At 39.3% G+C, this 25,698-nt stretch overlaps 2 protein-coding genes across 4 annotated transcripts; both read right to left on the bottom strand.

Moving 5' to 3' along the window:
• Positions 1-213: 213 nt before the first annotated feature.
• On the bottom strand, positions 214-13,279 carry rereb (arginine-glutamic acid dipeptide (RE) repeats b). 3 transcript variants are annotated; one of them, XM_034691136.1, is made up of 17 exons: positions 12,692-13,279; positions 11,718-11,766; positions 10,952-11,076; positions 10,393-10,492; positions 10,203-10,301; positions 9,435-9,515; positions 9,157-9,310; positions 8,936-9,022; positions 8,643-8,836; positions 8,254-8,409; positions 7,338-7,448; positions 6,005-7,137; positions 3,996-4,200; positions 3,213-3,909; positions 2,967-3,107; positions 2,685-2,853; positions 214-1,239 (listed from the first exon to the last, which is right to left on the bottom strand). In XM_034691136.1, exons 1-17 carry the CDS (start codon positions 12,715-12,717, stop codon positions 1,206-1,208), a joined length of 3,561 nt encoding a protein of 1,186 aa, XP_034547027.1. In that variant the 5' UTR covers positions 12,718-13,279; the 3' UTR covers positions 214-1,205. The 3 variants fall into 3 exon arrangements, with proteins under 3 accessions (XP_034547027.1, XP_034547035.1, XP_034547043.1); XM_034691144.1 differs by having other exon boundaries at positions 8,254-8,406; positions 12,692-13,160; XM_034691152.1 differs by lacking the exons at positions 10,952-11,076; positions 11,718-11,766; positions 12,692-13,279 and adding an exon at positions 10,592-10,650.
• A 2,488-nt stretch (positions 13,280-15,767) lies between these two features.
• eno1b (enolase 1b, (alpha)) lies at positions 15,768-23,910 on the bottom strand. Its single transcript, XM_034689523.1, has 12 exons — positions 23,780-23,910; positions 22,300-22,394; positions 22,075-22,170; positions 21,388-21,446; positions 21,237-21,306; positions 19,776-19,909; positions 19,436-19,658; positions 18,503-18,700; positions 17,457-17,658; positions 16,755-16,863; positions 16,419-16,477; positions 15,768-16,124 (listed from the first exon to the last, which is right to left on the bottom strand). Exons 2-12 carry the CDS (start codon positions 22,382-22,384, stop codon positions 16,055-16,057), a joined length of 1,305 nt encoding a protein of 434 aa, XP_034545414.1. The 5' UTR covers positions 22,385-22,394; positions 23,780-23,910; the 3' UTR covers positions 15,768-16,054.
• Positions 23,911-25,698: the final 1,788 nt, after the last annotated feature.

The following is a 25,698-nucleotide window of genomic DNA, read 5'->3' on the forward strand; positions in this document are numbered from 1 at the left end:
AAAACTTTAAACCAAGAGAGGAAGACTAAATAACAGAGCTCCTTTGTGTAATACTTTAACTAGGCTCTATGATCACTTCATAAAGGGAGGATTTATTGTAATCTCTTGCATTAAACTGCATTAGGTTTAGCCTGGTGTACCAAACTGGAAGCCAAGTGTAAATATCGAAGACTGTTTCTTTCTCAGTCAGAACAACTCAAAGTACAAAGAGAATAGGGTGTCATTGCAGAAATATTTATTGAAATAAATATGCAATGCATACACTTCCATATTATGTCACATAAATATTAAATTTAGAGGCAGTTCTTTTAAAAAAGTCCATTAAAATGCTCAAAATTTAGTTTCGCTCCAATTCAGCTACGGCGTCAAAACAATACAAAAAATGGTGTCTGTAGTGATGGATCAAAGTCCAATTAATATCATCTCAACTTATAATACCATATATGTTTTTTAGCTTATGATTTACTGCTATCGTGCTGAATCAAGGGTCAAGTGTTAATGTCTACAGCTAAAATCAATAGTACTCGTTCATATAGAATAATGTGAACATGTAATATTTACAATCTCAAAAATGAGCGAATAAAAGCTTAGGTTATATTGTGGAAAGATATCTTGATATATAAAACTTTAGGATTTAAACAAATACTTAGCAGATTTAAGATTTAAACCAACCTCTATTATGCTTTCAAAGTCTAGACACCACAATGCAACTTGCTACTCTATTTAGGTGTAAAATGAAGACTGAGTCATGCTAGGTCGTTACAATCATTTAAACACTGATTTAGATGTCATTCTGTACAAGGAAATCATTTAGAAATCAAAGGGATATTTCAACATAACACCAAAGTCTGTCCGTTTTCATATCCTTTATAAGAGTGACGGTTTTAGCAAATTCATCTCACTGCATGAAACAGTTGAACAGATTAATAGAGAAAATCTGTAACTTTAATCTCACATAAATGGATGAGATTTTTCATTATTGTGATATTAAAACTAGTATAAAGTCTTATGTGATATGAAAATCGCAGACAAACTTTGACATTCCATTAAGTGCTGAACAAGGAATGCACATACAGATCCACAAATTTTCTTCTAAAATATGTAAAACAATAAACAGACACACAATTATTCTCTTATGGTCTTATAAGTACACAGTATTGTATTGGGTATGGATATAGGGTTTCAGTGCATGCACCACCTGAGACTCAAGATGGCTTGTCACCTTCTTTCTTGAGACGACTGTGGAAAACAGAAACAAAGATATTTCATTTTGGGCACTTTGCAGTGAAATAGAATTTAGAAACATTTTAGCAACAAGTGTAGAAAGCTGTTGATTTGGGTCCAAGTTGGATGAACATGAAATGTAAACAACCTTCAAAAAAGGTGTCCTCCTAACTTTCATTCATACAGAAAATATCAGGCTTCTTCCACTGCATCTCCCTAATACCAGTGTTAATTTCGTTGACGAAATTATGACAAGAAATGTTCGTCAACGACTCATTTTTTCATGACGAAAAAGAGACTATGACGAGCTAAAGTGTATCACTGATAATAAAAACTCTGAGGAACATATGTTTTGATTGTATTGACGAGACGAAAACTTTAGTGGTGGACCGTCACATTAAGAATCCATGTTTTGAGTGATGCATTCCTGTGCCAGGCTGAGTTATTATCTGAGGGGCTCAGTGTTAGTTTGATCTCTACCTGCAGCAGGTGTGCTTTATGAACCAGCTCTCCTCACTTCCATGCATCTGTCTCATCTTCATTGAGGATTTTTTATCCCCCGGTGTGCGTTTAATATTTGATGTTCGCCGTTTTGCCGCTATTACCGTAAAAAACTCCGCATCTACAGCTTCATTTGTTCCAGTTTGGTGATGCATCAGACACATTTAGTAAGTTTTGATAAACTCCTTGTTGAAAGCTGCTGATGCATTTCAGAGTGCCGTGAACTGACTGTCTGTCCAGTGCAAATGTGCAATACAGGCCTTTCATGGCATTTTTCTGTGAGTCAAGAGAATCAATATACGGTCACAGTGGTCACATCAAGAATGTTTTAGGGACAGGCGGAATTATTTAACTTAAGATGTTACACAAGCAAAAGTGTTAAAGGAGTGAAATGTTGACGATTTTACACTTGGTACAACCCTGATATCAATATCTGATCGACTACATGATTTATTTAAAGAGTGAAGATGTTTCGGCAAAAATCAAAGACTAAAATGTTCCTTGACTAAACCAAACAGGCATTTTCGTCTAAAGACTAAGACTAAGACTAAATCTAAAATAGCCACCAAAATGAACACTGCCTAATACCCAAAAAATAAAAATTCCGTCTTTGAAGTATTCTTATTAGCCAACTCAGTAATAGGCATTACAAATGTCAACTTTACTGCTGACATCTGGGAGTCATGAACTCTGCAAGAATTGTCTATCAGAGTCCATGATTCCCAGATTCAACAGCTCTGTGTATGCAGTTGCTATGTAAACAAAGTCCATGTGGCAACAGAATAAGCAATTACACTGGATTTAATCACATCCACAGTAAACTGTGCTTTGCATTACTTCACTGTAAGCTGCACAGCTATGTCAACAATAAAATGCTTTTTAATTATAGGGGATTTTGATGTCAGAGTTGTTGAAGTCCCCAAATTACTGTTTCATTCCTTGCATTTACGAGACCTCACCTGTAGTAATCTTCCTGACTTGGTAGAGGGCCTCCATGCAGGTGATGTCCATGCAGCCACTGCTGCTCCATCGCCATCCTCTGCAGCTCTGCAGACTGAGCATGCATGGCCTGGAGCTGGTGAGCAGCTGACATCTGAGGAATAGGGCCCTGCAGCTCTCGTGGATACGCTGCTCATTAGGGAAACACAATTATAGAAAATAAAACAAACTGGTTGTGCAGAACTCAGAAAAAATAGACAGAGATGTGAGCTTTGAGTAGCGAAAAAGGCAAGACAACACACCAAACAATGGATGCCGCAGCATTTCGTGATCATGAGGGAGATCGCTGAGTAGAGCGTTGGGGATCGGACCACCAGGGAAAGGAAACCTGGCCAGGCGTGGTCCTTGTGCAAGGGGGTCCACAAGAGGATGAGGACCTGGACCTGGATTAAGAAATGAATCATATGGTAAATTAAAAAAACAAATGTTACACATTGTGACTTATTTCCTCATGTCATAATCTATGAAGCCAGTGATTGCATCCTCACCTTGACCAAGGGGATCCTGTTGGTGCAGATGGAGGTGCGAGTGAATGTGAGAGTGTTGGTGATGATGTGGAGTGACATTGAGCATCTGCAGTCTGGTAGCAGGATCAACAGATGCCATCCTCTCTGCGTGAAGGCGTTCTGCAGTTAGTCGCTCTGCGTAGCTCAGTTCTGGGCGCAGCTGGGGTCCTGCCAGTGCCATCCTCTCTCGCTCCAAGTGGTTTAACCCCGGATGGAAAGGTGCAAAGTGGTGAGGAGGCCCGGGAATGTGGGGAAGACCGATTGCCCCATGCCTTGCGAAGTGCTCCATTGGGTTGGCAGAGGGGTGTAAAGTTTCCATGTCAGGGGGCTTGACCTCATAGCCAGGCTTCATCCTCTCACGGAGCTCCCTTTCTCTGAGGTTCCTCAGCTCGCGCTCTCGGAGGCTGGGTTCAGCACTGTACAGGCCGGGCATGTGGTAAGCCAGCAAGGGGTCCCCAGGACTCAGTGACACGTAGAAAGGGTGGTTGCGGTTGGTAGGCGACATAACATGGGGTCGAGCGTATTCACTCAGGGTGCGCAGAGCTGGTGTATCAGGGCCAATGTACGGGGGCACAGCGGCTACAGTAGTGGGCGGCTGCTCGAAGGAGTGACGTCCATGTCCCTGAGCTACCATCTGAGTCTCACTCATACGACTGTCGTGGGAGGAGCTGGAGGCTCTCTGTAAGCAAAGATTGACATCAGTCAGACATGTTTTCGTGACAGACAGGATGTGAAGAAGAGGAATGAAGGGAATGTTACACTCACAGCATTCCTGTCAGCCTCCCTCTCTCTCTCTCTTTCTCTGTCTTTTTCTCTCTCGCGTTCTTGCCGAGCATTAAGCTCCGCCTCCCTCCTGGACTTTTCCACGGCCTCCTCCCTTTTCCTGGCAAGCTTGGAGGCTGAAAGCGGAGTGAAGAACAGGTCCGTTCTTGCACAGGAGTTGTAACCACGATCCAAGTGTTTGATGAACCTGACACCAATAAAAGATTCATATTTATGAGTATGACTATGAAGCTCAATACACACTAATAAAAACATAACTCACAAAGATTTTACATAACGTGTGCAACATGAAAAAAGTAGTTCTTCCACACAGCATTAACTTTTTGTTGACATTTTGATGACTTACAAACCATTTACACCTGACGCTAACTTTATGGCTTTGATGTAGAAACTGATGCAGTGTATACAAAAAAAGTTTGTACATGTGAATCACTGAAGTACCACACAAAACACCACAGACTGATGGCAGCATAAAGTGCTTTGTTTTAACAGAATCATGGAGAGAAAGACAGGACGGAGATTTTGAGCTGACACACATTCAGGACCCCTTAATGACACTGAGTCACGGCTGTCTGGATATTGAAAACTCTGACTGTGATGTGCTGTTATGAATAAGTCATCACACCAAAACGCTCACACTGGGATAATGTAGTTGACTTGATGCAGCAGAGGACCCTGTAGTGCTGTCCCAATTTCCAACAACTTAAAATCTGGTGTAAAAGCTGCACTCTGGGCTGTGTCCTTTATACCAGTATACCAGTTTAAAATCCAAAGAGATAATTCTACTCCTGTGTACAGCCTCCCTCATTGGATCATAATCATGTATGTTAAAAATGGTGGTATACCATGCTGGTTTGATTGAAATGACTTCTCAATGCAAGACAACAAGTGCCCAACAGAGGAGGATGGTGCTAGCCTCTGAGTATTGCTCTCAGGCAGTGGGATCGTCCATACCTCACAACTACCAAGCTACTGCTATTTATCTCAACTACCATACAGGTAAGCTAGCAGGATGGTGAAAACAGGTGGTACAAGGGAGAGCTTCACAGTTCTCCAGAAACTTCTAATTATTGACTTTGCTGCTGGTAAAGAAAGTCATACTGCACAAAGACTATTTTAACTTTTTTCCCTCTAGGCGATCCCTAAAAACAAACTACTACTTCTTCTTTTTTAAAGTTATATTTTGGGGCTTTTTGCCTTCATTTGATAGGACAGCTGAAGAGAGACAGGAAATGCTGGGAGAGAGCGGGGGAAGACATGCAGGAAATGGTCGCAGCCGGGAATCGAACCGGTGACCCCTGCGACGAGGACTGTAGCCTCTGTATGTGGGGCTCTTAGACCGCAAGGCCACCAATGCCCCAACAAACTACTTCTGATGTGACTCATAATCCAGATTTTTATTTGGTGAATATTTGGCTATCCTATAAGATTTCTGACTTTTACCTTTTCCTGGCAGTATTCTCTAAAAGTCAGAAAAGTATCTATTTATGAACTGGCTTGCTAGCTAAGACTGTGATAATGCAAAACACAAGTTTTGAGCATCCACATTCCAATTGCACACTTTTCTCAGACCTGTTGGTTCCCTACAGTGAGTTAGTGTTTTAAAAGTACTGAAGTTGCAGGTGAGTGTTATAATGATATGTCTCATCAGCCTACAGTTTCAGTTCCTTTTTTCAGTTTCTGCTTTGCAATTTTTGTTCACTTTAAAAGGTCCCATAGCATCCTTTACAGATGCAAAAAAGCCTAGAACCCTGTATGCTACCTGCCAAACAATAAGGGAAATCTTAGTGACCAACTGGTGACAATAAAGGTGCTCTATAAGCCAAGAGCCAGGAATTGTTTTTTGGAGGTTGTGACCAAATCTGAGCTTCAAGCAAAATGGGGACACAGGTAATGAAGCACTTTGAACAATCTACCTGTATAATAAAATAAGAAACATTTCAGGCAAAAAAATGTGTATCTTGTCGTAGAAAGAGTGTTTTCAGACTTACCGTGCAGACTGGCTGGCATGACTTGCAATGTTGATGACAGTTGGCTCCGGTGAGGGGCTTCGAGGTGGAGATGGCGGGCTCTCTGCCTCCTCAATCTCATCCACTGGCTCCTCTTTAATCTGAATTTGTGATCCCCCTGTTATTGTGCTCGGTGAGGGTCTCAGAGGAAGAGGAGGAATTGAAGGCTGGAGGCTTGGGACAGGGCAGATGGCAGAAGGTGTGACGGTAGTGATCGGGTGTGAGGCTGCAGCAGGTGGGTGAGAAGAAGTCATGCTTTTTCCAGGATGGGTCTGCACCTGAGAAATCACTGGCAGTTGGGTAGGAAGTGGCTGCATTGGCAAAGGCTGTGCCATGAGCTGAAGGGGAGGAGGAGGGGCACCAGGGGGATGTTGGTTAGGCAGAGAATTAAGTGGCTTTAGAGCAGGGGGAGGGGGCAGATTGGAGGGCATCTGAGGGAAAGGTGTAGCAGACTGGTGTGGCATCTGTTTTTGTGAGGGTTGGATTGGAGTGGTAGGGGGTGGTTTGATTTGTGGTCCAGACAGAGGAGGCTGTGGGAGCTGAGACTCTCTAAAGAAGGGTGGGGGCCGCTGGGGGGCCTGAGGTGACAGGCCATGAGGCTGGGATGAGCTGAGAGCAGGTGGGACTGAAAATGCTGGAGAGAGAGGAGAGTCCTGACCCAGTGCTGATGGAGGCGGTGGTGGACCAGGAAGAGAATGAGAGGCCGGCTGTGGTCGGCTGTTTGGGCCAGCTGTAGGAGCTGACTGACCAGCAGCAGGCAGAGAGGGTTCTGGAGAAGGAGGAGGAGGGCTCTGAGCAGGATCAGCTGGGTTGGTGCTTTGGGTTGGCTGAAGGGTGATTGGAGGGACCTGAGAGGGGAGGGCCTGTGGGGTTGGTGTGTCAGCCAGCACAGCAGCTGGAGCAGCAGGCTCTGATGGGACGCCATTGGGCTGGGCAGATGAGTCCGAGTCGCTCTCGTTGCCCTGTTGAGGACTGGGAATACTTGGAGAGGAGCTGCGGTTATCCTGATCTATGTCTTTGGTGTCACTGCTGCCGTCATCCTGAGCACTGCGGCTTTCAGAGGAGCTTTCCTCTTCTGCCTCTGCTTCTCCCTCTGAGCGGGAGCCCTGTGGATCCTGATGGAAAAATGTACCACAATTACGCCTCACAGTATTTTATTGTTGTTTAGAAAAGTTTTGTTAGATGATCTCCTAATAAGCAAAGTGAGGTACATTTTGAAAATCACGGAAGGTGATTTTCTGGTATATCAGGACTGAAAGATTTTCATAAAACAACAACTTAACCAGTGCTGAAGCACCAAATCCCACAAACTCACCTGTGTCTTCAGCCTTTTATTTGCAACCTTTTCAGGCTCATCAGGCTCCTGAGCAGGACTCTCCCGAACTCGTTTTGTTGTCTTTGGTGACGTTACTTCCTCTTTTATTTTCTGTGGACACAGCATGATGTTTAAAAAGTTAGTGAACAAGTTATCAGGCTGTTGAGATCAGTCTGGTTGCAGCACATGAAACAAGCAGAAAAGACTGGTGACCTCACAGCCTGGGGGTTGTTAAGTACAGTTGATTGCAGGTACACATGCTCATCAACGAGGGAAACACATAAATAACAGTAAAACAACCCAGCTCTAGAGATATTGTGTGTAGTACTTTCACAAGATGTTTTCAAGTACAATTATATTTTACATAGAAGATGTAGAAGATGCCATTATAAGATGCACCACCATGACCTCCAGTGCAGCTGCCACCCTCACTACAATCAATGTTACAGTAAGCTGAGCAAACTAGCAGGGTTGTAAACATGGTGAAAACATACAATACTGTATAGTATTAACCATAATGTCATATTTTTTTAATTGGCTGGAACTCTGAGTTGTACTTTTATAAATGTGTTTTTTTTTTTTTACTGTACTGTAACCATGAACAGGTATTGATGGGTATCTGTAGCTGACCCCTAACAGTCCAACAACTGAAGTGGTTTGAAGTCTCTTGACCACAATTTGAATGTTTGCTTTTTATTTTTGAAGTGATAAGATGTTATTCTTTTTGCAAATTATGCATTCCTTCACGTGCGAAAGACAAGACAGTGTGTGTGTTTGGATGCGTTTTTAAATTGAATGAATTAAAATTGTGTTGAAATCACTTTATGTTTTTACTATTAATAAGCTACATGAAACTTTTTGTCTCTCTTGGGGACTCAGCATTTGACGATATACACAATGTGTAAACTGTGTTTACCTTGTTGGTCTTCCTGCTGGACTCATTCTTGTTTTCTGCTGCAGAAGATCTTAAAGACGTCGTTCCACTGAGAGCGGGCTGGCTCCCGGCCTGCTGATCTTCACTTGTGGGGGAGCCTGTAAGCCTCCTGTGGCCACTTCTCAGAGAGGAGAGCTGCTTTATAAACATATCAAAGGGTTAGTATGATTAAAGCACATGCAGGATTCATGAGTTTCATTTGGTGTGCTACAAATTTTCAGAGCTTAAAAGTGAAGAAACATTTGTCAGATTCAGTAAAGGTGTGAACCCAGTTAATTGTACACTGTAGCTACATTTAGATAACAACAATCGCAATGTTACTACTTGTAAATGTGCATCACTAATATGACAGATGCCAGTCTCAGGCTTACAGGTGCTCTGCTTCGCCGTGTCCTCATGCCATGCTTGCTGTTCACCTCCTCTTCCTCTTTCATCGGTTTAAACATGAAGGAAGCTCCTCCAGACTTTGAAGCAGGCGGCAGACATCCATGTTTGTTTTCATATGTACGACATGGCGTACACAGCAAGGGGTTGTCTCTTCCTCCTGGGTGCCAATCCTTAGAAGCTGTTTAGGACAAGTTTGGATGTTTTTGTTGAACATATTTACAAAGAAATACTGAACTCTGCCTTATATGATCAGTCACCGAAATAGAGGTTTACTCACTTGTTATACCACAGTGGCTACAGCTTTTGATTTCCTGTTCACTGTCTTCACTATCAAGATCGTCCTCACTGGCAGAACTGGCATCAACTGTGAGGAAAAGATTAACTTCAGTAAAAAAATCATATGACTGGTGCATTTATTGACCTCACAACTATGAAATAAACTCATGGATGTAAAAGGAGACATGACAAAGGCAAAACATGTCAGCAGCAAGTGCTCACCTGAGTAATTTCTTGAAGGAGTGCTGACAGGAGCTGCCACAGAGCGAGTCTTTGCTTTGCGAGAGGACGGCTGCCGACGCTGCTGACGATAAGCTCTTGTTCCCGCGGCTTCAGGAGTTTTCTTCCAGTGGTAGTAGAACGTGATCAGCTCTCCCTGAGGGTGACAACACAAGAGTTATAGGAACATATCAAGTTGTGTTTCAAAACACAAATAAAGCATCTATGAAAAGCAGCATGCATTAAGATTGCTCTGTATTCAAAACACAGTGTTTAATTACCGTCTTTTTGCTTGGCAGAAAGTCTTTCCGAATGCGGAAGAAATTCTTTCCATACTGCCTAAGGCCTTTGATGAATCGCTTCTGTGGGGGGGGACAGGAGGGAGGGTTAATAAAAATAAATTAATTACAGTTGACAAAAAGAAAATGCAAACTTGTATCACATCAAACAATGTTTAACTGGCACCAAAATGATCAGACCACCCATTTTTAACATTTTTAAATGATTGACTACACTGTCAGAGGTCCAATGGTACTGAAGTTTTAACAACTAAATATGTTAAATATACTGTATCATATACATTCCTCTTTCACAGTCCTCTCTCTTATCAAGAACAGGACAATTAACCTCATATTTATCTAACCTCAAAAATGATAAAGGGCTGGCCCTAATTTACAATGATGTGGAGCAAATGTTAGCTTCTTGAAAAGACATGCATAATCAAAGTGTATCTGGAACTATAGTTTTCTTTCACACTGAGGAAGCAGACAGCACTGAGAGACAGACATACCAACAATTTCTACAGCCTTTCCCTCAAAATGTTGTCTTTTAGACTTTAAGTTGTGACATAAAAAACGGAAGTCTTTCGAGAGTCTTTTTTCAGGACAAGAATGGACCAGTTCAGGACCAGCTATGCAGGTACTTACAGCTCATCTCAGTCACAACTTAACGCAAAGAGAGCGAAAGGACTTTTATCTGCCTGCACAAAGACTTTTAAGGACTAACAAACACTCAGCACAGAGCTTTGTTAAGGGCTTAAGATGTCTCACCACATCATCCTCAGACCAGCATTTCTCAATTAGCTTCGGCAGAGGCTTCTTGACCAGACGCTGGAGAGCTTTTGCTGCGTCGTAATGACTTGCATGTAGCTAGAATACAGAAATACAGATATGTTTCAGAATGGGTCAGTTTGTACATGAATTTTGGATACGTCACTAAAACACAAGTTCTTCCTCGTACCATGTTGAGTGCGTTGAGTGTGGTGTCGTCACGGGAGGCTGCTAAACATCCATCCTCTGTTGATCCACCATCGCACATCCCTGCAAATGCTGCCATGCTCCTTGAAAAAAAAAAACAACAACAACACAATTTTATCACCAAGTGAAGCTAATACTATGGATAACTTTCAGTGTTTCAGTTATTTATTTGCACACTTAACCACCACATGTTTAGTAGCTTGGCATGAAAGATATGAAATAAATAGAGATAGCAAACTATATCCTGGCTACTGAAGAAGAGGTTATTTATATTTTTAAATCAACACAAAAAGACAAATAAGTGAAACCCTCAAATTAAGGTCATGTGCCTTCTATTCCAAATCTTTGTTTTCATTTGTCTAATAGAATATAAAAGTTAAAATTACGTCAAATGTGTTGCAGGCAGCTAAAACATAATTAGTTAGCTTTCCAAGTGTTCACTTTTCTTGAAAATAATTATTTGTTTGCCATTACGACTTAATCAACACTGACATGTTCACCTAATCCCCATTGATTTTATACAGTGCAGTGCAAACACTGACCTGGCTGCTCTGAGGTACATGAGAAGGTCGCAGTCATTGACCCCGGGCGTCCACATCAGCTCCTCATTCTCTGTCTGAGTCTGTAAACCTTGAGCAGGCCGCGGCTGTAACTCGGGGAGTTTGGCCTACAAAGACAAAGTGATGATAGAAACAGCACTCAATAACCACCTCAAAGAACAGAAACTGAAATTGATTTGGGTTTAATAGAATGCAATTCTATTAACCAAGGAGCTTCTGTCCTTTTTTTTTTTTAAATAATCATGGGTCACAAAGTTTCCAAGAACCCTGATTATAAGAAGTCAGTTACAGTGCAATGATCATTCAACTGTGGAACACTGTCATTGCTGTCTTCAGTACTAAAAGGATAAAATATTTTGCCAAAATCACATTAAGCTGTTGTTCTTTTGCTGTTCCTTTTGGTATCAAAATTCTGTCACAGGCTTATCAAATACATCATCAAATCAAAAAGAATGGTGCCTGTGACAAACATACTGATTGGCATGCAAATATAAAAGCTTACAGTATGACATGCAAAGAAGTAAGTATACCAAGCAGACCGGTTTGATATTATAATGAGCTTGAAGGCAGTAAAGAAAACAAATCTAGCAAATAATACCTCAGTTTAATGTTTCTGCAAACTTTAGCCTTCAATTTTTAAGGAACTAACAACTAAATGAATACTTTTGACCCTTAGATATAGAAATAATGATGTACTCGTCTGACCTCATTTAAATGTACATCATATTTGAGTTGAAGCAGATTCTACCTGATGGCTTGGTCCAACTCTTATCTCCCCCTGTGTGTTGTTCAGGCTCCTGAAATGAAAACAAGTACACCCAGTGTTCATCATATGCATTATATTTCATCATCTATTCATTTTAATACCAAATATGACACTAGCAAAATGTGAGGAAACGTAAATATAGTCGTGTTCACGCCGTTGCACAGCGTGCTATGCAGTAAATGTTAATTACTGGGTACTTAACGCTGTCCAGACGTGAGATCAATACGTGTACAATAACTTGGCTGTGGTCGGAGCAGCTTCCCCTTCCTCTGCTCTGTGATTTCAGCAGTAGAATAACAACCCGCCCCTCCATCACTGTGAGCCAATGTCAGCTGTGACCTGCGACGTTTCCTTATATTACATGAATGAAATCCGACGCTAGCTACCGCAAAAGACTGTCAATCAATCATATACGAGCTGCTAATTTTTACGGTCACCATTACGAGAACAGTGTGTGCTACTTGGGAGCTCTTAACAGGTTGACAGTGTTAGCCGACTGAGTCTGAGACGTTGCTAACTGTGAGCTTAAGTATGCAAATAATACTTAATATAAATGTGATCATGCACAACATGTCGCTGACATACATACATGCTTACAGCGATAACGATCCATGTCAATACGCGTCAAGCCCAGGGGGAATAACAACAGATTTACTCAGCATATAAGCATGCTATGCACTTAATTAATGCTCTTTGCTGATATTACCGAGCATTATATCTGCAGTAGTTGCTGTTAGTTGCATTAAAGCGACCGTGAAGAGTAGCTAGCTGCTAACGAGACAGCAACATTACGCTGTTATTTGGCTAGCTTGTTAGCCAGACACGAACTTCGTGACCACTGACACTCCGGCTATTTCACACAAACGGCGTTCAAAGTAACGCGACAAAACACTAATCAACATACTTAATGAGCACTGACTAAAACACAAATGCAAAGGCTTAGTTGATGAAGTTACCTCCGCGGACTGAATAGGTCGTCCATGTCGAAGGATGTTTGGATGTGCCTTGTTGACACTACGCAGCGCAGTGGGCGATACACACAAACTATGCGAATCCCCTATTACATGGCTATTCAAAATGGAGGCGGTGTAGTAGAGGGAGTCGGTGTATTTTTTTTTTTTTTCCAGTGCAATGACCTCAGCAGCCACAGCTAAGCCTTCAAAGTTGTCTGGGTGTACATAACTGAGCATGTGCCGCGGATCATCATCAGCAACAGCAACAGCCACTGGGGCCGCTCATCAGCTGCTTCTGCACGGGCGTCCATGAATCAAACAACACACCATGTTGTGTGTGCTGCTGTGGTTATTAAACGCTGTTATGTAAGCTGTAATATTAACCCACCACCGACAGAGTCAGTGATAATGGTCGACACTTCAGGAAAAGCACTATTAGCTTTATCTTATCCACAGGAATATTGGTTTTGTGGTTGAAAATCATTAAGCATCATTTGAATAAGCAAGGAAATAATAAATCATATGGTGTTGTAAGCAGGGGCGTCGCCAGGAGATCTCCCCACCCCTTGAAAAGATATCTCAGTGGGCCCCTTCACTACAGCCAACCCTGCAATATATAACATTGCTGCTATAATACTGGTTTATTTGCAAAAACAGTTAACTCACTTGTGAAAAATTAAAAAAAAATGTTTTTTGTTTTTTTTTCTAATACTAGCTTTTGGTATAATCAATCAACTGAGGTTGGGTGGCTTTGACTAAGTTAAAATGACTTTACTAAGCAGAGATATCTTTAAAATGTAACTTTATCAGGAATCTATATAAAAAAGAAATGTATTTTGAAAATGTATAAAAAATAGATCTGTTTTTGCAAATTAACTCTTCATATGCTTAAAGCTATCCTGGTTAACTGACTCAAATGTAATATCAATACATATATATATGTTTATATATATGTGTATATATATATATATATATATATATATATAGTGTAAATATATATATATTTACAATTTCTCCAAATGTAACTGCCCAATATTGACCTTCAGACTGTCCACCTCTTTAAAGGCACTGTGATGAGTTTTTAACTGGCTGAGAAACAGACTGAAATTGATACTGATGCCTCTTTATGACCCTCAAAAGCAAACAAGACCATCCACAACAAAACCGATACTTTCTCTGTTGTCATTTTTAATGCCTGAAACTGTTCTGAGGGGGTAGGTGTCAGAACAGATGATTGACATCTCGCTCTGGAAACACCCTTTTTTGGCTGTTTTCATGGCAAATAATCACATTGTGTGATAAATCCAAATGTTAAAAGACAACAGGATGAGGTAAGTGTCTGAAGACACTAATTTTGCATTTACAGGACAAGAGATAAGAGGTATCCCTTTGTCCACAAGGGGGCGCAAGAATCGATATAAACCAGAAGTTCCTCACAGCAGTTTTAAACAAAATTATTTGAAGCCAAGTGACTTGAATAACAACAAGGGGGCATTATTTGGTATAGTCTAACCTTATGAAGTAAAATTAAACTCTAAAAACAGTTTACTTTCAATCAGATTCAGCCACACTGTATGCTAGGAAAATTTTACAATGACAAGCGTTTTTATGCATAGACAGCTGTTTAAATCACACTAATATCCCAATCTATGCGTTTTTAACTTATTAATGGCGCATCCACATTGATTGATCAAGACTCACGGTCTGTTCTGCAGCTGCTGTCCACTCAGCTCCCAAGGAGCTGCCTGCTGCTGACAGACAGCTGCGGACCAAACGTAAAGAGACTCCCCTTTTTTTCCAGAATGGAATTCTGGATGTTTATTTATTCAGACAATTTTAGTAATCTTATTTCAGTTATAACAAAACAAAATAAAAGCGTAGGAGAAAACACATTTTATTTCAGGCCCATGAAGGCACCCCCCTCCCCTGACAAGGGCCCTAGGTAGTCAGTTTTCCTCCCACTACGACACCCCTGGTTGTAAGTAGGCGGATAATCCAGCAGATGTTTTAATTTTTATATTTACTAAAATAAAATAAAAAAATATATATATATATATAAGAGATGCACAATTTAAAAATGTGCTTGACGTCAATTGTCAAATATTCATGTATACATTTCCCTGGTTTAAAGGTCTAATAAAATCTGAAATAATGAATGTTAGAATGACTATTTTAAGCTTTAATGACATGAATAAAATTTCCCTGACAAGTAAAAAAATCTACAAAAATTAATTACATTTGCTTTAGTGTAAGCTGTCTCTAAACAGACTGTGCTTTATAATAATTCCTCATTTTTCCTCAAAAAGCCAATGGGTCTATTAACTATATTCCACAGTCTATACAGGGCATGGTATAAACAGACACTACTTATAATTTATTCATACATACCTGTATGCACATCTCATGTGGATTGAAGATGACAAAAAAAAAAATAAGGCCAAGCCTTTTTTATAAGGCCAAACAAATTAAACTAGAAGGTCAAATACTTGAGATAATACTTGTTTTAAAGGAGAAAAGCAGTTTCATATTGAATGTGAAAAAGAAAAACGTGAAGAATGAACAATAGAATTGGGACTTTAAAAATAAATGTAAAAGTTGTATAAAAAGTAAAATAATTAACAATGCTTATGAGTTCATGATCAAAATATTAAAAGTAGGGTCAGAAAATCCATTTCAGTATTTAGTAAAATATACATACGTTTTTTAAATAATAATTTGTGTTTGGTTTTTAAATGTCATAAAATGGAGGGAAGCCTCAACTAGTGCTTTCCAAAGTGAAACATGTTATCTTACAATGTATTGTTTAGTCCAAAACTTAAAACATTACATTTATTATGATGGAGTTGAATAAACATGAATATATTAACACACAATGAGGGGAATTCTCTTTCTTTCATATAAAGTAAATTTTTGATCGCAGAGGTCGTTCCTGCTTAATAAAGGTTGTGATTTACATAATCATATATATTTTTTCAATTGCTGCAACAATAAAAATATGAAACTCACTCTGATTTAATCCAAGAAGACCATCCATCAAACTTTCAAATTTACATGGAACATGACAAATCATCAAGACGCATTCTGTCTCTAAGAAAACATTTATTAACTTTGATTCAAGTGCAGTGTTTTTAATTACAGTATGAATGTAGTCAACACATATTTTAGAAGTTTGTTCTGCTCTTTTGTTTACTCCACATAGCAGAATACAGTAGAGGGTTTAGTTACTACAGTATGCTTTTTATTGATGAACTCATTACTACAGTTAGTGTAAGAGTAGCTCTACATTAACCATGATTGTTGTCCTGTGTTATTATGCATTTGTGCGTATGAAGCCATCTGCACGTATGGAGGAAATGCTTCCATTTTTTACTGGGCCAGTGGGTTTCTGAAGTTTTTCCCAGCAAAACGAGCCTCGTCTCCCAGCTCCTCTTCGATTCTGTGTTGAAAAATAGCTCAAAGTTAACTTCCTATTTATTCAAACAAATGTTTCATCTGCAGGTAACTATATTACAGTTCATTAAAATGACAGACACAAGGCAGTTTAAAGGATACAGAAATGATACAACTTGTGATAAATGCCTTAATTGCTGAAACAATTGAATCTAGACAACTTAAGCACATGTCATCTGTTGTAGTTTAGCAGCGATGTATGGTCAACACATGCATTATAAACATTAAAAATGACACATTTTCGATTAATTTCTTCACTCTAAATACTATTTACACTTACCTGAGAATCTGGTTGTATTTGGCCAAACGCTCAGAGCGACAGGGGGCACCAGTCTTGATCTGAGAGTGTATGGAAAAATGTGAGTAATGTTTCCGTTCATCTTAGTCCAAGTCATGTCATAATGGTTCCTGTCTCACAGATTTGATTACATTTTCTTTTCTATTTTTACTAACCTGCATTTAGACCTCTGTCATATTTTTTTTTTAAATATAGCAAAACTATAAGCAATTAAAAACAAAAGCCTGAAACCATATTTAATGGCATAACTGTAAGATGTATTATTCTCAATTTTTCAGTAGACACAGTCATACACAAAATTGTACAATCTGACTTTACCTGTCCAGTGCAAAGGCCGACCACCAGATCTGCAATGAACGTGTCCTCGGTTTCACCAGAGCGATGGCTGACCATCACACCCCAGCCGCTCTCCTGAGCCATCTTACACCTGTGAGGAGGACAGATGAGACTGTGCTGAGAGATCCAGAGATCACTTGTCCCTCTTTGGCATATGCTGCATTTTCTTAAACAATCTAACAAAATTTATATATACATTTTTATATTATACATTGATTTGATTATACATATTAAGTTTGACAATATAATCTTGTTATTTTGAGACTTTAACGTTATATGCCAGACCATATAAGTGCCACCAGATGGCAGTAGCCATGACAGTTGATGCCATAAAGTCACTTGAAATGTTTCACAATATAAGCCTTTTTAAGAAACAGGGAATTAGTCCAAAAACTGTTGGACAGAAAACAGAAGTCTTTCTATTTAAAGAATAATCCTGTTAGTTTAACCACACAAACAGGAGTGCACCAAAGTGAGGCCTTGTCCTAAAAGTTGACTAATTACACTGATCACCAAAAGGCATAAGGATCAAAGCCTCTTACACAAGCCTAATTTGAATAAAGGCATGTGTGATTTCAGCAGTCATGGCAAATTCTGACCCCAGACAGTGTTTGAGAAGATATGTTTGTTTGATATTTAGTTGATCTATATACACACCCCGGAATTTTTTGAGAATTAACTTACGCTCTCATGGACTCAGTGACGCTGCCAATCTGATTGACCTTTAGCAGCAGACAGTTGCAGGCCTTCTCCTCCACTGCCTTACTGATGCGATTAGGGTTGGTTACCGTGAGATCGTCTCCCACAATCTGGATGTCTGTGCTGCCAGTGAAGCTGGACCAGGCTGCCCAGTCATCCTGGTCAAAGGGGTCCTCAATGGAGACCACTGAAAATATGCAAATGTTAAAATATATGGATATGGCTAAAAATGATCTAAAATCATGATGTACATTTGCTGCATCAACAGCACTCAAACAGGAAGCGTACAATGAAAATAACAATTCTCTCTCTACATCAACACCTATCAACAATTAAATGGACAAAAAGCATGATGGCACAATCAGATGATTATGCATATGTATGACACGTACTGTTTGTCAAAATTAAATAAGGAAACCATCTATAAATTGTGATCGCTGTTAACAACATTTTGGAATATTTGTATTTCAGATGTAATTCTACGTTTAGGCTTTGTTTAAGACATGTATGATCTGACTACATATATTACTTTACCAGCAAAATCTGTATCACCGCTCTTATCGTGGTCAGTTAATGTTTTTACTGAGCACAAACAAAGATGCTTTGTTGTTATTTAACTAAAAGCTCCTGTGTAAATTGTGTTTTTCAGTACTCTCACTGTGAGACAAAAGACAGATTTCTGTTACCTACATTGTGATCAGAGTATTTTTACTGGGTTGTACTTGCTTCAAAAACGTAATTGTAATTCGTTCTTCGTCTCTTCTATTTCATATCAATTTAAAGTAAGGGACACTGATTGCTGAGATTGCTGTTGGCAGCTTTCCAAAGATGAAACAGGTGTTTGATGCTGTAAACCAGCTATGACATCAGCGCACAATCAATTTGTCAGACCCTGTCAGAAGATAAATAGATTAAAACTACAGATAGGTTCTACAGATCCAACACGTAGATGCTGCCTTCACTGCTCTATTGTGTGCCCTGCTCTTCACCTCCTTAATAATGTGAACAAAGATAAAGTGTCAGGAGGTTACCTGGATAATCCTTCACAAAGCTCTTGTAGAGATCAGCCAGCTCGTCAGGAGTGATGTAACGGCTCGGGTCGTCAGGAGACTTGAAGTCCAGGTCGTATTTTCCATCTCTGTAGAATTCGGAGGCTGCTACATCCATACCGACCACAACCTCATCTGTGTATCCTGCTTTAGCAATGGCCTCCTTTATCAGCTCGAGAGCTGCAGGGTCCAACAATAACAACATTATAGTTATTCATGCTATGAATCCTGCATGAAAACAATGTGCCTAGAGTACACAAATGATGAATATGACAGCTACACCAGGTGACCAGAAAATAAGAAAGCAATAAACACTGTGATGCACAGAACTGAATAGACTAAAGCCAAATATAACCAATATATCTTTTTCTTTTGATGTTGTGTGTGCAGTGTTATTAAAACAATAGGGTATGGAATTTAATTGCAGTGTTTGTATCCCCCATGTATGCAAATGAGGTGGACAAAATGTTAAAAATGTATTTGAATGCTCATATAAAAACAACCCTGCAGCAGCATAAAATGTTCCATAAATTGAAGTTTGAAAAAAAAAGGAAACAAAGAAGTTATGTCTCAAACAAACAAGTGAATGTGTTTCAGTTTTAATCCAACAGATCACTTGATGGGTAGGTAGACCAAAATGCCAACCTTCCCAAAGAGCACTGTCAGCTCAATATTGAGCAGATTTTTCTCCAACCAATAATAACATTAAGTTATGGTAATTTCATAGAAATTTGGTTCCGTGTGATATTTGTCAAATGAATTACCAAAATAAATAATACTCATATTTTATTTATTTTTTTACTTCACACGTGATGTTTTTTTGTTGTAAAGGACCTGAAAGCTGTGCTAATCTCTTTTAAGTGGGCCTAATTTATCAGTTACTCCAAAAAAAAAAAACACTTTAATTTAACATACCTTCCTGATTCTCCAGGATGTTTGGAGCAAAGCCACCTTCATCACCCACATTGGTGGCATCTTGACCATATTTCTTCTTAATGACGTTCTTGAGATTGTGGTAGACCTCTGCTCCAATGCGCATGGCCTCTTTGAAGCTGCTCGCACCCACGGGCAGGATCATGAACTCCTGCATGGCAAGCTTGTTCCCTGCATGAGAGCCGCCATTGATCACGTTGAAGGCCTGGTGAAGGAAAAGAGAAGTGATTTCACAATGAACCCAAAGTCAAAATGAAAGTTGATGGGGGGAAAATAACAGGAAATAGATGTGTGTAATTTAATTTAGCAGACAGATCCTCACCGGCACAGGCAAGATAACATCTGGGTTTCCTGCAAGGTCAGCAATATGACGATACAGAGGAACACCTTTCTCTGCTGCACCAGCTTTGCAAACAGCCAGAGACACACCCAGGATGGCATTCGCTCCAAATTTGGCTAATTGGAGAAAAGTGAAATATAAATAACATTTATGATTTGATATTAAATAAATAAATTATTGGCATCACTACTTATAACAGGAAGAAGACAGAAACTTTTTGTATCAACTCCCGTCCAGATCAAGGATGTGTTAGTTAGTTCACTAAACAATGTTATATTGTGACCCTCACTAATAGGCACAAGAAATACTAGTTATTCAATCAAACTAACTATTATTATCTATTTTATAGAGATAGAATCATATTTTTTATTAAGGAAATATTAATATTAATATGTTTTTATTGTATAGGTCTATCATTGATAGTTTTTCTGAGGTCTCATTATTATTTTGGAAATGTAACATTTTATCATTTGAAATGTCTTGTGTTGACTTTGGTCTAGTACATTGTTATCATACTTAGAGGGAGAATGTGACACATTCACAATTCAAGGTCACAAAGTGCCACACATTTCAGTGCTATTCCCAGTTGGTTATTAAAGAATGTGATGAACGGTTTTAAACAGCAATTAAACAGGCTACATTCAAAAGGGCTTTGGGCAGCTTATAGCCGTGATAAATTGTGTTCAGTTTTCATTACTTCATTATTTTTTTCTTATCTGATGACTAGTCCTCTGGTCTGATTTTAAATTTGTTTCATTGACAGGGAAATTAGCCACCAGGAAGATTCTTATGTATCCAAATTAACCTGAGATAAGAGGTAAAAAATGTCCTGATCTAGTCATTAATAGGAGTGCACTGGCCTAAAACTGGGAGAGGTCTGACACTGATTCAAGCAGCTGGGTCAGCCATCAATGGCAGCTGGAAAGATTATGGTTCATCTACTCAATTAGATTTAAATTTTTAAGTTATTTTATGATAAATTTTGCATTTATTTGACGGAGGAGGCAGAGAGAGACAGAGAATGTGAGGAGAAGAGAGTGGCGGAAGATAAGCAGTGAAGGGCCTTGGCCAAGAGTCGAACCAGAAGCTGCTGCATTGAGGACTATGCTATGAATGAGGTGCATATTAACTGCTTAGCTTGAGACAACACCCCTTAAATTCAGCTTTTTTCCAAAGAGATGTTGTCCTGAAAATATCAGATCATTACTCTGTAGTATGCCGTTATGTCTGTTATGTGTTACAGGATCAAAAGGGTGGAGGATTAGTGTGTCAATGGTCTTCAAACAGTAATGTAACTGAGACCACACTGAATGTAAAACCAAGCAGTGTGAGGAAACAGCTGCTTTACTGAAAATCTGCTACAATGCACGCAATTATGAAGACTGTGCTAAAATGAAGTGTGGTCATTTAAAAAAATATTACATTACAATTATTGCCACTTACATTTATTATCTGTGCCATCCAGGTCAATCATCATCTGGTCAATTTTCTCTTGATCAACCACAGACACATCCTGACAAGACGGGTAGAAAACAATGTTAAAACAAAAAAAAATAAAAGGGAATAATTGAGGCTGAAAAGGTACTCTTCTTACTTGGCCAACAAGTGCAGGTGCAATAGAGGAATTGATGTTTTCTACAGCCTTTGAGACTCCTGCAACAGACGGTTAAGTGTGATTATTCTCTTGTTACATTGAGGGCAAATCATTTAAGGCCAATTACGACACAGATTTAGAAACACATGCAATTTTGTCCATTTAATTACATGTACAGTGGGGCATGCAACTGTATAAACATTATATTATTTGTCTGTTTTTAAATGAAAACATATTGCTTCTATTATTGAAAATTTCAACACAGTTATTACATTCAATCAGTACACAAGCTTGAAATCAACACGACAGCGACAACATGCTTTACTGGCAGTTCATCGTGCACATTATATTTATTTGATGCCTAAAGTGTTCAATGATCAGTTGCTAAAACTGTTCAGTTATTCAATCTTATATGCAATCATTAGTTTTAATTACGAGGGACAGGCAACTGAGACTCACAAACCCTTTCACATCTGGGGGAAAGGAAGACAGAGAGAGTGGGGTAAAGATAACACAGAGAAATACAGAAAATTAGACGAGTATGAAAATTATATTCTACTTTTCCTGCTTTAGTGCAAAAGCAATAAAGCATGTTTGTTGGTAATCATGGAAAAACTAAAGCTGATATTTGACCAACTTCCTTTCTATGACCCCCCCCCAAAAACAAAACAAAATGAGTGTCCAAACCTTTTCCAAGGTAGCGAGACTTGTCATTGTCCCTAAGCTCCAAGGCTTCATAGATTCCAGTAGAGGCACCGCTTGGTACGGCAGCCCTGAACAAGCCTGTGAAATGTTCAAGGAGGAAGGACATGATGTAAGTGCAACATAAGATAAAAACAACATAACATTATGAAGGTGCAAGGTTGATACCAAATTAGATATTTTTCAAATGAGGCATGTAGTCTTACTTACCTTTATCAGTGTAAAGATCAACCTCCACAGTGGGGTTTCCACGAGAATCAAAGATCTCTCGAGCGTGGATCTTCTGGATGGACATGGTGTGGGACCTTGTGAACAGACAAAGAAGTCAAACTTACCAAGCTGAAATCTTTTTGACAAATGCCTGTAACAACTCTGGTTTGAGAGTGGAAAATAGTGCAATTAAAACTAAAAAACAGTGTAGGTTCCAGGTACTATTGTGGTAGCTTTACTCTCTTTTGTCCTTGTGGCTCACTCACAAAAATATCCTGACCTGGCTGCCAGCTTAGGATGGCTAACCAAAATGCTACAGGCCTAATTGGATTTGACTTTCTCATCTGATTAATCACATGACAGTAAAGGATGAGGCAATTTCTGCTTAAGTGAAAGCAAGGTCAACATCTAGCAGACTGACTCACTGCAGTGTAATGAAATATTAATATACATTTTGGCTAAGTAATTATGCTACCTTGATAACTGCAGAAGTACTGCTAGTCACCACATGACATGATATCCCCAATAATCCCTCCACTTATCCGGTCGGATAAACAAGCAGGCTATCTCACAGACACACGGACTCATTCTGCAAACTGAGTAACATGCAGGACAAGAACACATTATGGAAATCCTGCAGGCTACAACTTACAAATTAACGAAACCCCAATTAAAAAGAGGATACTGATGTAGATGTGCCAAATCTCACCAAAATAGATAAATCAAAATTGACAGATCAAAGACTAATGAATAAAGGGGGAAAAAAAGTCAAGGTTAGAATCATTTGGACTTCAGGTTCCTTCAAGTTAGTTTCCGATTTAAATAACTTTGGATTAATATATATTTACACTTTACAGTGGCTTCTGTCTTGTCTTCCACCAAAGTTGGTCAATTAAACTTTAAGGTGAAAAGTTAAGGACAAAATTAGACAAGTAACTTCATGGATACTGGTTCCAATATATCATTTTATGATGCTTCCCTTAATTGCATGATAAGAAATGTCATTTCTTAATCAAAACTGTGAGTGTCAGTTTATGAGAAATCTAGGTTTGGCTATAAATGACAAATATAAACCTTTTGCGACGTTTATTTGCAGGTTAATTTGAATGACACGGTAGCTTACTGTCAATATGGTCAGCTGTCATTATAGAAAATATCTCTTATTCTTGGCATATTTTGAACTTCGAAATAACAAAATCTTAGATCTGAAGCAATAAGACTATCCAAAACATGTCTGTTTATATGTGAGTCATTCAAGTCAGAGCTTCTTTGAACCAAACCCCGTCTCAGTAAGTTCATGCAGCCTCATGAGCTAACTCAGCTGACAGCACTGAGGGCAGAACCTGGAGGTTAACGCCATGCGTAAAACGAGAATAAAGACAAGCAGACAAACAACAACCGTGAGACAAAAAAACACAAAATAACATCCCCTTAAAACCCCTACAACAATATTGGAAAGTGAGAGATTTAGTGTCTCTACCTTGCTGCGAAGACAAGTTAGAACGAATGCAGGGTAAGGTGCTGCAGCTTCGTCAGGACAGTTCAGGAGGAAGCAGCTTACTACCGGGTTCAAGAGAAGGGTCAATACTTTCTTCTTCTGTGTTTCTATCACGGCACGCCTGACACCTTGTTTGTGTGTTGTTGCCCCCGTGGATTTGAACATGAACTGCAGCATTTCATCAAAATTTCATCAGGGTGAACTGAATGTATGGACGCCCATTTACGCCAATAGAAAAAGAATGATTGAGGACTTGGCCGTGATGAAAGAGAAACCCCAAATTGGAATTGTTTTTACTACATCAAGTCATGATTATGTATGGAAGCCTGTTTCCGCCGATTAAAGAAAATAATAATAATACGTTTTCAGGAAAAGTGAGAGAAAAAAAAAAAGTCATGTCATAATAATGAGATATCTCATTATATATATATTATATATATATATATATATATATATATATATATATATGACTGGCTGAAACGGGCTTCCATAATTATGGAATGAAAAGTCAAAATTCTAAGATACAAAAAAAAAATCAAAGATAAGAGATAGTGAGTCATATAGCTTGGTCAGCCCCCAGCTCGTATTTTCCACTGGGAAGTGGGTCTGGATAAACATTTTCCCTCCAACTTCAGATACACTAGACCAGGGGTTCCCAAAGTGTGGGTCGGGACCCCCTGGGGGGTCGCGAGACACAATTAGGGGGTCGTGAGATGCCTTCCAGATTTATTTATTTTTTAAGTTATTAAAAAACAGTCCATTTTACCCATTATAGTAAAAATATCAACAAAAATAGTAGCTAAGGGTTAGGGTTAAGGTTATGATTAGGGTTAGGGTTATGATTAGTTTTAGGGTTATGATTAGGGTTAAGGTTATGGCCAAACTGCTCACAATACTGAGCACCCTGATGCGGAAAAGAAAATGCTTGAGCTTGCATGTGTCTATTAAGAAGACATCTCCATGCCAAAGGAAGTTGTGAAGGATTTCCACTCTTTTTGAGACATTGTATTCATTGTGTCAGCCATGGATCCTAACACTAATGTTTAACGTGTTTAACGGATCTCGGCACCTATGTGTCATCTCCTGAGGTATTGTAGACTGCCTTTGAAATTGTGTTCAAACCGCTGTTTCTATTCTTTGTTTAAATACACTTTACTGTGTTGTAGACCGCTGTGTCTATTTTATGTTTATGTTATTCCTGAGAAAGACAGTACTGGACAATGCACCTGCCTATGCAGTTGCGAACACTAATAAAGCCACGTCTCCTTGAAACCAAACTAGACTTGTGTCCACTGTTTTCCGGCTGCATAGAGGTTGAGGTGAACGGGGGTTAGCCCTGAAGTTGGATCAGCTTCGTCCCTGGAACAGACCCGTAAGTCTCCCCTGTGCTCCCCGACTACGGTCAGGGAGCTGAAGCAGTGAATGGTTAACAGATGAGATAATTCAGAATTATTAGATAAAACTATTAAATAATTTGGGCTTATCATAAGGAACTGTTTGGTTTGATAATGTTGACTTTTTATACCATAAATATTGATTACTATTTGAATCAATGTAGGCATTGTTTACAACTTGCAACTGCCACCTGTAGTTCGTGTTTCACAACAGAAATCTGTTTTCGAAACCACAGACTATACAAGCAGTACTGATTTGGCCAAAATTCAGCATGTAGTAAGTAGTATGTGAACAAGAGCAAAATCTGTAGTATGCCAAAACTACCCGGATGTCGTACTGATTCAGGAAAATTTCACAGTATGGCCCAATCTCAATGTCCACCCTCAAGCACTCACTGACTTTGAGGTGCGTTCCAGCGAGGGCTTAGGGCTGTCCCACTGTCAAATCATCAATTGTGTGAGAGATCTCTCACTGACTTGAGCCCTTTATGCCCCCTTTCCGTGAGT

The sequence above is a fragment of the Notolabrus celidotus genome, chromosome 1, assembly GCF_009762535.1.
Source record: "Notolabrus celidotus isolate fNotCel1 chromosome 1, fNotCel1.pri, whole genome shotgun sequence".
In the NCBI taxonomy this organism is placed as follows: domain Eukaryota; kingdom Metazoa; phylum Chordata; class Actinopteri; order Labriformes; family Labridae; genus Notolabrus; species Notolabrus celidotus.

What these genes read in the sequence shown, in the direction of transcription:
- eno1b (XM_034689523.1), bottom strand. Translation starts at nt 22,384, where the DNA reads ATGTCCATCCAGAAGATCCACGCTCGAGAGATCTTTGATTCTCGTGGA. An exon ending in TGATCTTTACACTGATAAAG is followed by an intron (nt 22,171 to 22,299) that starts GTAAGTAAGACT and finishes AACATTTCACAG; the next exon opens with GCTTGTTCAGGGCTGCCGTA. An exon ending in CTTTGTGAAGGATTATCCAG is followed by an intron (nt 17,659 to 18,502) that starts GTAACCTCCTGA and finishes GCATATTTTCAG; the next exon opens with TGGTCTCCATTGAGGACCCC.
- rereb (XM_034691136.1), bottom strand. Translation starts at nt 12,717, where the DNA reads ATGGACGACCTATTCAGTCCGCGGAG. An exon ending in TAGCCACTGTGGTATAACAA is followed by an intron (nt 8,837 to 8,935) that starts GTGAGTAAACCT and finishes TGTCCTAAACAG; the next exon opens with CTTCTAAGGATTGGCACCCA. An exon ending in ATAAAAGGCTGAAGACACAG is followed by an intron (nt 7,138 to 7,337) that starts GTGAGTTTGTGG and finishes TTTTTCCATCAG; the next exon opens with GATCCACAGGGCTCCCGCTC.